At 49.4% G+C, this 17,360-nt stretch overlaps 1 protein-coding gene across 5 annotated transcripts in view; it reads left to right on the top strand.

Moving 5' to 3' along the window:
- The window catches only part of TRAPPC9 (trafficking protein particle complex subunit 9), a 622,060-nt gene that overhangs the window by 459,206 nt on the left and 145,494 nt on the right, over positions 1 to 17,360 (top strand). For all 5 annotated transcript variants that reach the window (XM_046642579.1, XM_046642581.1, XM_046642580.1 and 2 more), the window contains one exon: positions 5,188 to 5,341. In XM_046642579.1, coding sequence (XP_046498535.1) covers positions 5,188 to 5,341 — 154 coding nt within the window. The remainder of the gene's footprint in view (positions 1 to 5,187; positions 5,342 to 17,360) is intronic.

Here is a 17,360-nt window from a genome sequence, read left to right on the forward strand (position 1 = left end):
ATGAAAGACAAGTAGATACCAACAACAAGAACAATAAAGCCATTCTGGCAAAAAGGCATTTCCCAAAATAGCTGTTTCTGTGATGGTGCAACCCCTGTTCAGAGGCCCAGTGCTGCTGCTCCTCCAGAAGCCACCCCGAAGGCCACTGCCACCAATGCTCACAGCGCCGCAGAGAGGGCAGGTGCGTCCACCCTTGGTCTATACTCCCTTGCACTCCCTCCTTTTCTGTATTATTTCCAAGGATGTTTTCCAGTTTTGCTGTGATTTCCCAGAGGATCAGCCACAGTTTTGAATTATTTCTAGGACACTTTCCAGTGGGGATTGCACAATATTCTCTGGTCTGTGTTGCCTTACACCCAGTAAAAGGTCTCAAGGGTGTAAGCTTAAACCCAGAGTGAGGAGGGCCATGCCCACAAAGTTATGATCAGCATATGTCTGCAAGAGGCTGTATGAGGCGGGGGGGAGGGTATTGCAGCTTTAATTCAGTGTTGATATTTTGTTGCTTTGTTACTGTTATGAAAAATTGCTTGCTAATTGAGAAAATAGGTATAAAGTCATCCAAGGCACCAAGCTGATCATTACTCGTGGGCTGATTGTGGTGGCCAACATTTCCTGGCCCTGAATAAGAACATTTGAGTCCTCTCAGCCATCCCTCTGGGTGCAGGTACTGCTGATCGCATTTCACAGAGATGCTCAGAGAAATGGAGGGCTGTTCCCAAGGTCATGTTCAAGTCGAGGCAGGGTTGGGAGTCCAGCCCAGGTGGTCAGCTCTGAAGCTAGAGCTGCCTCCTCTTTGCCTCCTGCCACCTCGGTACCCTGCAAGACGGATGAGGTGCTGTCCTCTGGGGCCTCAGTTCCTCTTTGGGGCAATGGCAGTAGATGGTCTCATGCCCTCGCCTCTGGATTTCTCCTCCTTCTTTCAACGCCTGGGTTTCCAACACTGCTACGTCATTTCTCCATGAGCAATTCTGACAGGTATGGGGCCTTCTCAGCCCAGACGCCTCTTCAGTGGTGAACTCCAGGCAGGCAGTTTGTGATCGACTCTCTGTGCATCTCTCTCAAGCTGCTGCCATCACCAGGGAGCACTGCTATCCCCCGTCAGGGTGGCTTCATGACAAAAGTGACAGCCTCAAAATGTGGTGGCTTCGGTCTTCATTAAAAGTCCTGCCAGTTCTGTGCTTGGACTCAAATCAAGGCCACCTCCCATGGTACCCAGGCAGTGGGTCCCCCACCCCCAACAGTACTGGCCCTTGGTGCTGTTTTACAGAATGCAGCGTGTCGCGGCAGGTGGTGAGTTCACGTATGGAGACTCAGCTCTAGGAAGACGCGTTACTAGTCACGCGGCTGCCGTCTCTTTCCTGGTGGGGAAGGAGGAGGAGGGTGGTGAGGCTTAGGGGCTGTGCTCCAGGACCACGTAGACAGAGATGTGGAGGCCGGCAGTGCTCCTCTGTGGTTTGGGGGAATAATCTTCGGCTCCTGGAGCTGCCATCCTGGCTCCAGGATTTCAAGCTGGGTGACACTAGGTGAGTTACTCAACTTCTTGGTGCCTTGGTTTTATCATCTGTGGGAAAGGAGAGAGACTGCCTTTGGGACAGTTGCTGGCATTGCATGTCCCAGGGCTGCAGAGGGAAGAGGGCCGGTGTAAATTTGGGAAGTGGTTGGTTGGTCATGTGGGCGGCAGCCCTGTGCACAGCAGCCTGTGCAGTCACTGGGTCTGTGTCCCATGCCAGCTCTGCAAACAACATGAGCAAAACATAGTCTCCTTTTAGGTACTCTGCGTAAGTGAGGGAGAGCCAAGTAAAGAAAAAACAAAACTGAGCAGCACTGAGTCTGAGTAAGAGGCTCCTGGTGGGGGCTGCCAGCTCTGTGCCGTTGGGCAGGTGGCTCACGCTCGCAGAGCTTCAGCGCGTCTGCAAGAGGAAGCAAATCGCCCTCATCCTTAGTCCTGCTGTAATAAAGAAGACGAATGTATGTATGAATTACCTCACCCAGGGCTTGGCATGTAGTAAGTGTTCGTTACATTTCATTTTTTCCCCTCTCCTTCTCACATGGCTAGAGTTTGGTTAAGGATGGAGGTGGGTGATGTAATATGATGCTTAGTCAGAAATTGTTCAAAAGAGTCCCTGAGATAATCACACAAATATAATCTCAGCGGCCACAGCGTCCAGTGTATGTGCTGACCCTAAGGACGCTGAAGGCCAGGCGGTCTCTCCCCACTTCTGTGTTCAACAGGAAGAGAACTGGGCATTGGGACTGTGCCCAAACCCATTGGAGAGGTGGAAATTATTAGTTCCTTTGGGTTATCAGATGAACTGAAATGGGCCTTTTTAGTGAAACTTAGGAAATATTCCAACCTTTTGTTTGAAGAGAGCACTAATTTGCTTCAGTCTACCTTCGAGGGGAGGGAATAGGAAGGACTTTTGCTAGGGGGCAGTTAGGAGCACTCTTGCTGCACATGTAGACAGCTCGCAGGGGAGAAAGGTAAATGGCTAATAAGCTCTTGAAAAAGTTCTCAACCTCGGGGTACTTCAGACCTGCAAACTGAAACATCCACGAGGTAGCATTTTGCGTCTTACTAGCAGAGATTAAAAATTGATCATCGCCAGTATTGGCAAGGGTGCAGAGCCCATACTCCCGCCCGCGCTGCTTGGGGCACGGACCTCGGCAAGAACCTTTCTGAGAAGGAACCTGGAACTCTGCCTCTGAGCCTCTGATGTTGTCACATTCTTGAATGAGGAATTCCACTTTTAGAATTGGGTCCTAACAGGCAATCATAAATGCAGTCAAGAAATTTTAGCACAAAGTTGTTATGGCTTTTTTCGATAGTAATTTTTTTTTTTAAGATTTTATTTTTTTCCTTTTTCTCCCCAAAGCCCCCTGGTACATAGTTGTATATTCTTTGTTGTGGCTCCTTCTAGTTGTGGCATGTGGGATGCTGCCGCAGTGTGGTTTGATGAGCAGTGCCATGTCCATGCTCAGGATTCAAACCAACGAAACACTGGGCCGCCTGCAGTGGAGTGCGTGAACTTAACCACTCGGCCATGGGGCCAGCCCCTCGATAGTAATTTTTAAAAAATAGACACTATCTGAGAATATGAAAAATAGGGGAATTGTTAAATTATGATACAGCCATATGATTGTTTGGAAGACTAATTTTTAATGATGTGAAAATGTTCATAGTATATTAAGAGAATAAAGCAAATCTTAAAATTATGTGTATATTTATGTATGTATATACATATAAAATGATACTTATATAATTTATTCATATACATATATAATGATTTAAACTACATTAAAATACAAATACTTAACAAAAGACTATAGAATTAAGGTCTTAAAATTAGAGTATAAGATTCTGAGTGCTTTCTTTTTCTTTTTTATGCTTTTCTCTGTTTTCCAACTTTTTCCAGTAGGCCTATCTACTTTTGTAATCAGAGAAGAGCATTAAATGTAATTTTTTACAGTAGTTCTTGCTAGGAAATGCACTATCTTCTGTGCCTCCACAGGCGCGTCTCTAACTCTCGGGTGGCTAAGCCCTGTACGTCACCCTCTCAGTTGAATGCCATAGATTTGTAGATTGTCCCTTGGTTCTTTCCAAGCCGCCTTAGTATCAAGACCTCTTCTTTGGGTTTAATCTTGTATTTATACACCCTGACTACCGATCCCTCTCATCTCCTGGTTGTTAAAGGGAGTAGCCCCAAAGGCCCATTGGAGCATGCTGGGTTTGGCTAAACATCTTGGCCACGGCATGGTCTGCCGTAATACAAAACGCTAACTTCTATGCTTTGACTGACTGACTCTCAGTCATCTTTCAGTTGGAGCCAGAACTTCAGGGACCTGACATGAAGAAACCCTCCTTCCTCTCCCACTTCCTTCCTTCTTGTAACACACCTTAACTGAGTACCTGCTGTATGCCTGATTTTGTGCTAAGAGGGGGCCTCAAACAGTAGATGCAGTAGATGCAGCCCCGCCTGTGGGAACATCGTGGTTGGGACTGGAGGTGGGCTGCAAGCAGTTACCCAGAGCACCCGACTCACATGCTGCGTGCCTTCTACAGACCAGGTGTTGCAGGACCTGGGGCGCAGCCGACCATGGGTACAGGTGTGAGGGCTGGGCAGCAGGGAGGGGAAGAGGTACACATTGGCCAGGGCATCAGGGAAGGCTCTTAATTCACTCACTCCTTTCTTCGGTGACTTGTTTACTGAGTTCCTGCAGCAGGCCAGGGCGCCTTCTAGGCCTGGGAGACTATGGTGAACAAGACCAGGATGATCTCTGCCCTCAGGGAGCTAAATGCCAGTAGGAGTGATAAACAATTAAGTCCCAAAATAAACATTTACAGCTCACAGTAAATGCTATGACAGAAATTGAACGCTGCAATGGAGAGTAAGGCGAGGGGAGATGTAAGGCAATGCTGCTGTGGATGAGGTCGCCTGGGAAAACCTTTCTTTAGCTCAAACCTAAAGAATGAAGGGCTCCAGGTGTTCCAAGAGTCAGGCAAAGAATACTCCTGAGTAGGGAGCAGTGAGCACAAAGGCTAAGGCAGGAAGAAACCCAGCATGTTTTAGAAACTGCCAGAAGGTTGCGGGGGCTGGACAGAGGCAGCAGTGCGAGGAGGCTTTGTAGAGGATGTGCTCCTTGAACAGAAACTTGAAAGAAGGGTGGGCAGTAGCTCAAAAGACAAATGGGGTCCTGGGTGCAGAGGGCTGGCCGTGGAGAGAGGGGATGCTGTGCAGCCGGTGGGGCGGGGCGTGTGTGAGCAAGTCTGTCTGGCTTAGGATGAAGCATGAGATGACAGCCAGGGCTCAGATGATGAGGCTGGAGTTCCCATTGGGCTTTTGGGGTCCCCAGGGTTAAGTAAGTGCTAGTACTCTGATTTTCCACATTGGGTCCTGAATGCCTTGCCCTGTTCCAGAAGTCAGGTTTTCTTCTAGGATACAGGAGTCTTCTCCAAGGTTGGAATCTCTGACTGTGTCATCAGTTCTAAACTGGATGTTGAACCAGCTCTGAAGCCGGTGCTACCCTGGGAGTCTATTATTTCGTTTTCTTGGAATGAATCCGTTATGAATTACTAATAATAATGATTCATTATACTGTCTCACGCTGGCACGTGCTGATTCTCCCACAGCCAGCAGAAGAAATTGCCCTCCTGATTAATTCTCTGCTGTGTTTTCTCCCTTCTCTTAGAATGGCTATTCAAGTGGACAAGTTCAACTTTGAGAGTTTCCCAGCCTCCCCTGGAGAGAAGGGACAATTTGCAAGTTCGGAGCAGCTGGAAGAAGAGAGGCAGGAAGCTCGGGGCCTGGAGATCAACAGCAAGCTGGACGTCCGTTGGAGAATCATATCCTTTTCATGGTGGCCACCTGGGACTTCACGCACCCTGCTCCAGGTTTCCGATCACTGAGAAGGACCTGAGGAGGGTTAAGCCCTTGAATTTTAGCTGCGAATAGTCCAGAAATACTGCAGCAAGGAGATAGGGGCCAGAGTGGGCATTTTCTTAACCTCTCAAGGCTCCAAGGCCCCTCATGAAGTGTTGGTTCAGATGAGGAAAGGCTGCCTCAGGGCCGGTGCTCTTGTTTTGCACCATATGTTTCTCGCGAGTGTTGACATTCGTGTTAGTGACAGGTTCGAACAGCCACCTATCTATGTGGGGCTTGAGGAGTTTCGCAGCTGCAGTTGTCTGGGAAGCTGAAGTCGGCTTGTACAGCTTACAGAGCCATCGAGATGCTGTTTTGAAAACACTGAGAGGGTTTTCGCAAGGACTGTGCTATATCACTAACCAGCCCTGCCCTAAACTTGAGATCAGTGCCTGGCTGGTGGTGGGCACTCAGTGGGATGAGTGAGCACCCTGGGGAGGCCCCAGGTTCGCCTGTTCGTGTCTGTCTGTTCAGCAGTCTTTGCAGAGCGCCTACTTTGGGTCAGGTGTGTAGTGAGGCACGTGAGAGGCTGAGATCAAAGACCAGGCCTCAGTGTGGTTGCAGAGGCTCGTAGGGTGTGGATGTGGCGTCTGAGAACTAAAGACCCTGCCAGGAAGCGGGGACAGAGCGTTGTGCCAAGTGCTGTGAGGTTCAGGGGAAGAAGCTGCTGGGTGTGGGGCGATCAGGGAAGGCTTTATGGAGGGGGTGACAAAGTGTTCGAGTGGGCCTTTTAAGGATGAGTAGAAGTTTTTGAAGAGCACAAGGGTGCGAAATACCCCGAAGGTCTCAAGGTATGAGAGTGTGGCTCACTCAGAGAATGTCTCCCAGCAAAAGGCAACTCTGATGTGAATGTCTGTTAGTTTTTCACACATGAATTCCGTGGATATGGGATGGTCAAGGTGTGTTGTATGGTCTCAGATCATTCCAGACCATCTCCTGGATTCTGGAAAGATCCTCAGTCTACAGGTGGCACAGCCTTCTTCAAGCTGAAGTGGATTTGGGCCTGGTGGACCCCTGTCTCCAAGGAGCTTGTGACAAATTAAGCACTTTACAGGTAGCTAGAAGGCTCTGTGAACCAGACACTAAAACCGGGGCTCCCAGAGTGATGCGTGCGGCAGTCATGGAGTTAGCACGTTTGTCTTTTGTAGAGAGAAGTGAAAAGGTGGGGACAACCGAGTCGTCCTTCTCTTGGGTCCCCTAGATCTCAGCACAGTCAGGTCCAGTCACTTCCTGCTGGGCGAGTGAGCAAAGCGATGTAGCGTAGACGGAAGTGGCGTTCACACTGACTGCCAGGCCCTGCCTCCGGCATCTCGTTTAATTCTTCTTCGTCTCTCTGATCAGCACTCTTGTTCCTATGAGGAGATAGAATCTCAGTGAGGTGAATGAACTCAGCTGTGAGTCCAGCCAGGATGTGGTGGAGCCAGGGACCAACCCAGGTGGGGCTGCCCGCAAAGCGCTCCCGCCCAGCCCAGTCCTCAAGGGAGAGGGTTGTGGATGCACCCACGTCCTGTCAGCCTGGACCAAAGAAGGCCATCAAGTGTCACATCCTGGCATCTGTGGTCGTGACACCGAGCCAGGGAGGACTTGGGTCTGTCTGACAGGGCTAGTGTTACAGTGGCTCTGTAACTTCCCAATGTGTAAGTCCCCGGTGAGGCAGGAGCCACCCCAAGCCTGGGTCTCGGAGCTTTAGCTTCATGCAGGGAGCTAGGCAGAGCTGTGCAGAGCTGGCAGGCCTGGCTGGCTCTGATTCAGCCTCAGCTCGACAGCAACCGGCACCCAGTGGAGGAAGGGGCAGTGTGCTCCGGGGACCCAGTAGGAAGAGATTCATCCTCCTGAGTGGGCTCATTCTGGTGCGGATAAAAACAGGAAGCCTGGGGATGGGGTGTCCCCTGCCTCCCCACGCTCCACAGAGTGCGGGCCTCACTTGGTGCTAGGGCACACGGCAGTCCTTGCTAATGTCCCATCTAACCACGTACCAGGGGCTGCTTCTGGGCTGGCCCGAGGCACCCAGGGCGCAGTCTCAGCAACTCCCAGGGCAGTGTCATCAGCGCGTCTCACAGATGAAAACCGCCTCTCAAGTTCACACGTAGAAGGCGGAGGAGCCGGCATCTGAACCTCATTAGCCTTCCTCCAAGCCAGTGGTCCTTGGCCAGCCTGTGCTGCCTTCTGATGGGATTATGTTGACCATCAAAATGGTCAAAAAAGTACCAAAAATGTCTTTAGGTTTCTCTCCTTTTAGGCTTGACTCCATTAAGAGGTTGACTGCCCTATTTTCTGTATTTGCTTAATAACTCATGTAGCAAATATTTATTGAATGCCTACCATGTGCCAGGCACATCTGTCTCCTGGATTTACTGATTGAAAGTTTATGAGAGACTGTCCCTATGAGCAGATTCGATTAAGGAGAGTTAACATTACGAACAGTCTCCGTCTCTCCCTCATCTGGTAATGACATCTGGCATGGGATGGATAGCAGACTTTTGCTGTTGTAAACTTGAATTCAAGCAGATGGAAAGACCAAAGATTGAACTGACTAATAACTTCATTGTGCATTTTAATAACATTTTCTCAATATTTAGACTTTATAAAAAATGTGAGCCTAATTTGACACCCATCCGTAGTAATAAAAATGGCCCACCTGTGGCCCGTAAGGCTGGATAGACATGTTTCAAAGGAAATTGTGGCTCTTGCAGTAGATATGTGCACACCTGTCTACATGATATCTACAACGACCAGAGAAGCAGCCAGGGGCACGGGAACTGCAGACCCCTGCTCCCTTGGTGACATGTATAATGCTCTGTCCATTCTGTTACTGCTGTGTGCTGGACCCTGGAGATGCCCCCGTCTAAGGGGAGGGGCACACGCAGAGATAGGCACTTGCAGCGCAGCCAGGGAGGGCTGAGACAGGACTTCCCATGGTGACCGCTGACAGGTCCAGAGCCTGAAAAGCAGCAGAGACCTAAGTCGTTCCCTGTGACTGGTAATACAGCATGCAGACCAGAGAGGGCAGCAGGATCCGGGGGCCTCTTGTGCCATACACACATGCACGCACACTCCTCAGGGACCACCTCCGTCTGTCCTACACGCAGCCTGGGAGCGTTCACCTCCAGGGCTCTCCCGTCAGAGCCTGGCCCTGAGCAGTCTTTGGAGATTTGTTCCACCCTCTGAATAAGCCCCAGCTGGTGCTGCCCAGCCCACCCAGTGCTTTCTGGTCCCTTCTCTCATCTCGACTCACCTCCTGTGAAGGAGGTGGGGCAGGCTCTATCACAAGGAGCCTGGGGCCAGAGGTGAAGATGGAGACATTTCAGATGTCAGACCAAAGATGCTACATTGCTGGAGGCCGGAGCCCCCGGTCAAAAGGCCCACGTCTTCATCTGTTCAGCCCAGGAGGGGAAACCTGCTCCGGGTTGCTGTTAAAATTAGTTCTAGCAATTGTTTCTGCCCTTTTGATCACCTGCCAGGTGCCAGGCAGGATATTAGCATTTTTCTTACACAAAACCTGTAAAACAGGTAGTACCTACCCCTTTTAAAAAATAAACAGGTAAAATTTGGAAGTTAAGTAACTGCCCTGAGATCATGCAGCTAGCTGCATAGCCGGGATGGCAAAACTCGTGTTGTTTTCCTGTTGACTCCTTGAAGGGAGGTCACATCTGGAAAGTGCAGTCAGAGCTCCCAGCCCTAGAAGCTGTCAGCCACGAGAGCAAAGACCTGCCCAAAGGCCTCGTGCCATCCTGTGACCTGGCCTCAGGTGAGGCTCCTCCCGTACAGAGGACAGTGGGCCAGACCTCGCCCAGGGCCGCCCACCGTTGTCCTCGCTTCTACCTCCTGTGGGACCTGCCTGGAAGGGTATGGGCTTACAGTTCTGAGAACCCCTCAAACTGGCTGGTGAGGGATGTTTGGAAGTTGACCATATCTGTTTTCACTTTCCATTTTTAGTTCAGACAAAGAGAAACAAGAATCAATGTTTGACCAAGTCTCATCCTTCCTGTATAGTTGACCTCACATGTCCATTCTTCTAAGGAGCTCTGTCTGTCACTGGCCTGTCCTATGTGGCCCAGCTGAAACTGCCCCTTCCCTCAGGCTCCTGCAATACTCAGTGCTTAACTCTTGTTTGTTAGAGTGCCTAAAAAGTACAGGAAAGTTTATTTTTCTGAAGACCATCTCCCTTGCCAGGCTGTGCTGTTCTTGACGTCAGGTTGGGTCCTATTCACTCAGTGGCTATTTACTGATGACCTACTATGTGCTGAGGGTTGTGCTAAGCACCAGGTACACTGCACTGAGCAAAATCGGATGCTGCCCTGCCCCAGTAGAGCCCTCTTTTTTCCTGGCCCCAGCGCAGCATGCAATCCCTAGCACATAGGTATTAAAACCATTTGGTGAATGACTAGTTTCCATTTCATTGATGCAGCAAGTTGAATGGTTACCAGCTTAGTTGCACTATGCTGAGTGCTGTGATGAATACATGAAAGGAGTTTGCAGCTAGCAAAATTAGTCTTAGTTGAAGCCTGGCTCCTTTTCCAGAGGGCGGCTCTGCACAGGTGATCTGTGATGGAAACAGATGAGGGATAAGCTGGGAGCAAGCTTGGCGTCATCTCACCTTCTCATTTTCCTTGCTTTTGTTGCAAGTCTCCCTTCAAAGAGCATTGAAGGGGTTGGTGAGATACTTGCTGACATATCAGAATTCAGCCTTGTATAGGTTTCATTACAAGAGCTGGGTGCACAGTTCAGCTGATCCCCACAAAGCTGATGACCTGGACCATCTGGGCAGCATCTCTGCCAGGTGGTCTGATAAGCACACATCTTCCCGTTCTGTCTGGAGACCATCTGCAACCATCTGGCAGCTTTGAGGGCCAGGCAGAGGCTCAAGGAGCCCAACTGCAAGTCAGGCTTTAGATGCCTAAGAATTGACATCCCAGAGTGGGAGATGGAATATCCATGCATGATGCAAAGTTCAAATAAATGTAAATAATTGGAAAGTAGGAGGATGTGGAGCAGTGCAGCCATTCTCTGGGAGCATTGCGTTGTGCATCCCGGAGGAGCTGCCTGGCCAGGGCCAGGGCCAGGGCCGAGGACAGCGTGTGTCCCAGGCTGTGCATTGCTGAGTGGTGTCTGTGGCCTCACAGATACCAGTTACCCTCTATAAAGCCTAGAATCTCAACCGGGGGTGGGAGGGTTGTAACATTCATCACCGATTTTTACTGGGGAGTTCATAAGCCTAACCCTACAAGACTATAGGCACAATGCCCTTGGTTTGATTGATCACGACCAGGAACACAGCCACATCTGGCTTCTCCATTTCCAAGACTCTCCAGTAGGGAGAATTTGCCCTCAACTGACCCCTCCCTTTTAAGGCAGAGGCAGAGATTAAACCATTGACAATGGATCTTCACTAACCATTGCCTAAGATCACTCTTTGACCTCTCTAATTGGCTTCCAGCTTATTCTCAAAGATACTTCTTAATGGAGCTCTGTCTTCTCATCCCTGGAAAAAAATTAAATCTTTAAACAGGACTCCTTTAAAACATAGTACACCATGGGGCCTGGCCCCATGGCCGAATGGTTAAAGGTCCTTGTTCTCCACTTCAGCAGCCCGGGTTTGCAGGTTCAGATCCAAGGTGCAGACCTACTCTACTCACCAGCCATGCTGTGGCGGTGTCTTACATATAAAGTAGAGGAAGATTGGCACAGATGTTAGCTCAGGGCAAATCTTCCTCAGGAAAAAAAAACCGTAGTACACTATGTTTTTCTAACCATGATGTTAGGAGAAATAGTTTTATCTAAATGAATTTTAATACAAACAGCGCCTGTCATCAGTACAGCTGATGCCTTGATCATCTGAAGTCAATGCAAGGTTGTGTCTTGTGTCCACCTTTAGGGAATTTACTGTTCATAGCTGTTGGTGATCAGAGGCCTTTCATCTCTTATGGTGGGGAAGCCTTGCCAGCCTAAGAGAAGCGTTGTGCCTGACCAGAGATGCCATGAAGTTGCCCTGGCTGTTTGGCCGTCAGTGGGCAAAGGGAGTGAGGTGGGAGGGGGACAGATTTGATTGCTGCCTCCCCCAAATCCAAATACGGTAGCCGTGCACGCCTTACAATTACTTTGAAAGGAATCGGGGTTAGGCGCACAGAGAGCGTAGAGTTCAGATCTGGCTGGCTCGTGACAGTGGGGAAGGACTTCCCCCAGCATGCAGAGCTCTGTTTCAAATCTGTGTGTGTGTGGTACCTATGTGTTTGCATGTGGGTGTGTACATTAACACAAATCAATGTGCATTTGGTTGTGTGATTGGGTGCAGGTTGGGCTGGTACACATTCTGTGTACTTTTGGCGTGACAATTATGGTGAGCATGTGCATCTTATATAATAGAATCATGACGTCACAGAGCTTAAGTAACAGCTAACACATATATGGCACTTAGTAGATGCCAGGCACTGTTCTAAGCGATTTGTGTAGATTTACTCACGTAGTTTCCACAAAACCCCTATGAGGTAGTTTTATCTACCTTCCACAGATGAGAAAGCCCAGTGAGCTTAGCTAACTTGTTCAGATCACCCAGCTAGTAAGTGGCAGGGCTGGGATTCATACCCAGCTGTCTGGCTTAAGAGTCTGTGCTCTTAGCTCTGTTCTGGGAACAGCAAAAGTGCATCTGGTCTCTGCCAAGGCCTTCAAATTATCCCCATTTTCCAGATGAAGCCTAAAGAGATCACAACAGTCCTTGGGCACCCCGCCTGTTGGTACGACCTCCCCGTACAGTGCTCTCTCCATTTCACCTGCTCTCCATCCTGGAACTCCACACTGCTCTCAGCCCACCAAGGCTTGCAGCGATGAATGCTTGCAGACTCTCCCTTGGCAGCTCATTGTGCTGCATGGCATTTTCTGTCTAGTGGGTCTCTGATACAGGGAGCTGAGCCGAGATGCTGGCGCCCCCACTGAGATGAGAACAACCCAGCATCAGCATTCTCAATGTTCACGATGCAAAATTAGAAAACAAAGTCATGGGAAAGAGGCTCCTTAATTACTTAAAGCAGTCTTTCCATTACTGTAATTTCTATTTATGACAATTTGCTAATTTATTTGAGCTGAAATGGGACTGGGCTGAGTCCCTGCATCTGTGGTTATTCCCGCCAGAGCTGGCATGGGGGGCGCAGACAGCTGGTCTTCCTGGGGGGATGCCCTAGGTGCAGTCCCACCCCCCAGAGAGCACCCACTCCAGGATGCTCACCTGGAAGCCGGTGTGGAAACGTCTGCATCAGCTGCTCTCATGTGACAGGTTCCCAGCTTTTGCCCAGGAGACCGTCAGTAACAACAGGGCGTCAGAGCATGGCGCTGCTTTCTCCTGTGAGAGGTGGGGCCATAGCACTCAGGCCTGCAGGTTCAGCTGAGAAACTGGCCTCCCACTGGGCTGCACGTTCCCCAAGGGAAGAGCTGACTGAGCATCATTTCTTCTAAAATATCAGACCAGGTCATGGTAAACTTCAGTCACATAAACACAGACAGGATCCCAAAAGCTGCTCAACTGTTTTAAACGGTCCTCTGATTGTAGAATTACCAAATATTTCACTGCTAACAGCCTAGTGGGGAATGAAAGTGGAGGTGTTTTATTAACTTTCTGCATGTTCCTTTCATGGTGTGTTTTTAAAAGATTTGGAAGCGAACATTCACAGTTCGAACATGTAGGGGATTAACTGAGACAGCTTGCGTGAAAACATTTGTGGACAAAAGGCTCTGCACACATATTGATTAATTAAGTTTAAGTAATGATGGATGACTAATAATAATAAGGTATAATCCTTGCACACTAGACTGGGCTCCTTAAAAGTAGGAAGGATCCCATCTTGGTTGGTCTTTTCATCCCCTGTACCTACCATAGCATACGTAGTAGGTATTAATAAATGCCTTGGTGTGAATCAAGGCCCGCACACTGGATAGGGAAGGCAAATGCATGTGTCAAGTGTGGGATAGATGTGCTGTCAGGTGTAGTGGTCACAGCCAGAGAGGAAGGAAGGATTGGCTTCTGCAATGGGGGTGGATCAGAGAGGACGTCCCAGATAGGGTGACGTTTAAGCTCCAGAGATGAGTGGGTGGTGACCAGAAAGACAAGGCTGAAGAGGGCTCCAGGCAAGGGGAGGGCAAGAGTAAAGACACCAGGGCAGGAAACAGCACTGTCTGTTGTAACAAGAACCAGTGGTCCTGTATGGCTGGTACACACTTGTAGGTGCAAGGTCTGGAGGGGAGAGGTCGATGGGAAAACAAATCACAGGCAACTTGTGTACTATTTTAGGAAGATGGTTCTGGTAGACTAACGAGATGCAACCCTTCTTTCCACCCCGCTCCTTGTTTGGCATGGGGCATCCATGACATATTTGATTCTGTATGGTGAGATTGTGCCATCTGCTTTTGGAAATTGGGCACAAGAGTCTTTAAAGATGTACGGAGCAGTCCAGGTCTGTCTCTCCAGTCCCCTTGCACCTCAGCTCTTGGCAAGGCCTTTAAAGTGCATGAGTTGAAATGTAGGAGTGGGGTTCCTGCTGGGCTATGGGTTGCCTGACACCCGTTTCTGCTCTAAAACTAACAGTGGAAACCAGAGCAATGGCCCTCCGCTGAGCCTTGTGTGTGGAGAAGGAAGATAGAAGGAGACCTCTTTAAGCGTAAGAATTACCCATTATCTTTCACTGTATATCTTTTTTTCTTTTCTGGTTTTTAAATGGGTAAGCCTTTCTCTTCTAGCTAGATTTTAAGCCGTAGGAAGGGATTAGATGTGATACCATCAGAGGAAGCTGGATGTGTGTCCCGTCTATCACCTGTTTACTGTGGCAACTTCTGTAGGCCTTGCTTTCCGCTTCCATCACCTGCCTTTTGCACGTGGAGCGCGTGAAGCTCAGGTGCAGTTCTGTGTTTGGCATGCTGTGTAATTGTGGTGGGCTGTACACACACTCTGCAACCTGCGTCAAGGAAGGGGAGCTCCCGCAGGGCCAAGTACAGAGTAGGTGCTCGATGAGTGCTCACTGATCCAAGCTTGTGAGTAGTGATTCATCGATAAACCAGGGCCCTGGGTAGATTATAACTTAGAGCTAACGATACAATTCCTTCTGCAATATTCCTGGAAAGATTCCCTCATTCAGTTGACTTCTACTGCCTCCCAGCTCTGTAGATCTGAATTAGGGACTCAGAGATAGGACACCTGGTCTCCACCCCCAGGGTGTTCACCATGGCTTGGTTGGGGTATCAGTCATGGCAACAAACGTCTGGAGCCCAGGGTGGCCAGTGCTGTGGTTGGGAGTTAGGGAGTCCCAGAACCAGGGGACGGCCTGCCAGGTGTCATGCTGGCCCATACCACTGGCCAGATTGAGACTGTCCTGTCCATTCAGGTAGCAGCACCTTCCCCCCTTTCCAGGAGGGGACCCCACTTATACATGCCACGCAGTCCTGAAACTCAACACTGCCATCTTGTCTGTTGGGACAAACCCATGCCCTTTATGGATTTGAGCCAATATTGCTGGGTATATCTGTGTCCCCATCATCCTCATGTCCTACCCTGGTAACCTCTTGGGCCTCACAGGAGGAAAAGTGAGCGATTTAGGGCCAAAGGGACTCTTGCCCTTGGTGAGGTGCCTTCAGAGGTCCCATATCCCTAAGGGTCTGCTCCATTAGAGGCACCCTAAAAGGGAGGTCCTGACCCATTCTGTCTGCTACACTGTGGGCTGAGGACCGACCTCACTGGGAACATGTGGCATATGGGGGAAAGTCTGGACAAGGAACCCACTTTTCCTGGCTCTGTGGCTTTGGGAAAGTTGTTTAACATCCTTAAGAAGGTTTATTCCACCTCAAGTTGTTGGGAGGACTACACATGATGATCCGTAGGTGACCAACACAGACTCAGTGCTCAGTAAAGGGCAGCAGGCATTCATTGAGCATCCACCATGTGCCAGACACAGTGCCGGTGATCAGGGACACCATTCCTTACTCTCCGGGGGCTTAGAACCACAGGCAGTCCTCTAAATTCTCTCCTTATTAATTTGCAAAAATACACAGCTAAGCAGTCGGGAAGGCGGGGCTACCCACTCATTGGCCTTGCTGGTTTGAGGAGGACAGGGCAAAGAAAGTTTAAACTGAGCAGGGGCCAGCCCTAGACCCCAGGCCTCGCAGCTTACACCTCTGAGGGTGATTTGTGACCAGCAGGAGGCTGTGGGTGGACTGTAGTGACTCTAGGTAATCAGAAGTGGCTTTGAGGCAGGAAGTGGCAAGACTGGAGGGCATCGTGAAAGGAATTTGTGGTTCCTTGCAAGGGGGTTAGGAGCTGCCTGTGGGAAGCTTCAGAGGCAGAATGTGAGTTGGGCTAAACTGAGCTGGGAACTTGAGTTTTCCCACGGTTCAGGTGCACAGGGGTCCATCATTACACATGGGAGTGGTCATGGAGACTTGCAGAGCCTGGGTCTGCAGCAACAGTGGTTCTGCAGTCTTCCTGCTGCAGGGTCACCATCCCTGCCCTCCTAAGGGGTAGGAGAAGATCTCAGGAAGAAACACTCATTGACTACTTGGAAACATCAGTGCTGCATCCCAGATGACTAGAAAGGGCTTCAAGGGGGAGGCAGGCTCTTCAGCACCACGGAGAGTTCCAGCAGGGCTTCACTGGGGGCTGGAGGAAGGAGGCTGGCCAAACTCCAAGCTGGGTGTGGGTGCTGACTCAGCCACCGGCAGCCCTGGAGCCCTGGGTGGACCCAGGCCCTGTGCATGGAAGGATCCTCGTTTGTCAAGTGGGGATCTTGGGTCCTGGCTTCCACGTTTACTGTGGGGAATTGATGGGGTGTTTACAGTAAAGTGTCTGAAATAGGTCCAGAGTGTGGGCTCCAGGGTCAGGCTGGCTTGGTCCTGCCACTTCTGCACTGTGTCAGCTTTCTGATTCTCTCCATGGGCCCAAGTTCAAAAAAACCCTTTGAAATGGAAATCAAAGTCCCTACTTTATACCCACCATGTTCTGAAGTCCTAATTTGAAAGTAGTGAGTATTAAATTGAGAAGCTATATGTTAAACTCTTACCACGGGGCCTCTCTCATGGGACGTGCTTTGGAATGTTCTTCCTAATAGAAATAATGACGGGGATTATTGTCATCATCATCGTTACTTATCGACCTCTTGCCCCGAGTGCCAGGGTCTATGTACTTAAGAAATAGTAGCCACTCCTACCTCTGCCATCATCACTGTAATGTTGTAATCTTGGCTGTGGTAGTGGCTGATGTAGGCAGCTGCATAACTGACTGGTCAGCCAGCTTTGCATTCGTGTGTCAGGCTCAGACACAAGACTGTTTTGGTCGCATATGAGGCTGAAAGGGGAGGGGGATGTGCATGCAGGTAATTGGCTTTATTAGCTCAGCTGTATAATTTTATGGCTCACATCCGAAAAGCAAATTAATACAGAAATATGCTATCGGCATGGTTTCCAAAGCCCCAGTGCCATTTGGCAACTTTGTAATTGCTCACACGCTAACTTGCTCCTCTAACTAATCATTTCAAAGCTCCTTATCAGGCCTTGTTCGTTAGGCACTATTTCTGTTCTGTGAGCACAGGGGTGCGATCTGCCACCAAAGCCTGGCGTGATTTTCTTTTTAATAATAGGGAGTAATATGTCATATTCTGAAGTCTTAATTTCATACAAGTGAAAAGAACCCCTGGAGAGGATCAGGAAAGAAAGCAGACAGAAAGAAACACAAAAATGTGCATGTTAAACCCAAATCTATCAACAATCTGCATCCTGAGATCCTCTCCCTTCTGATGGAGACAAGGCGGCTTGACTTGTATCAGCCCCACTCGGGAGCTCAGTTGTGTCCACATGGTCCCACATCTGCAGCTGCTCACAGCATTTCGATTTGTTCGTAATGTTATTAGAACTTTATTGTTTACTTTTTCTAAAATAGTTTTTATTTTATTTTAAATAGGTAAATATGCACAT

Source organism: Equus quagga, chromosome 16 (assembly GCF_021613505.1).
Source record: "Equus quagga isolate Etosha38 chromosome 16, UCLA_HA_Equagga_1.0, whole genome shotgun sequence".
Classification (NCBI taxonomy): Eukaryota; Metazoa; Chordata; class Mammalia; order Perissodactyla; family Equidae; genus Equus; species Equus quagga.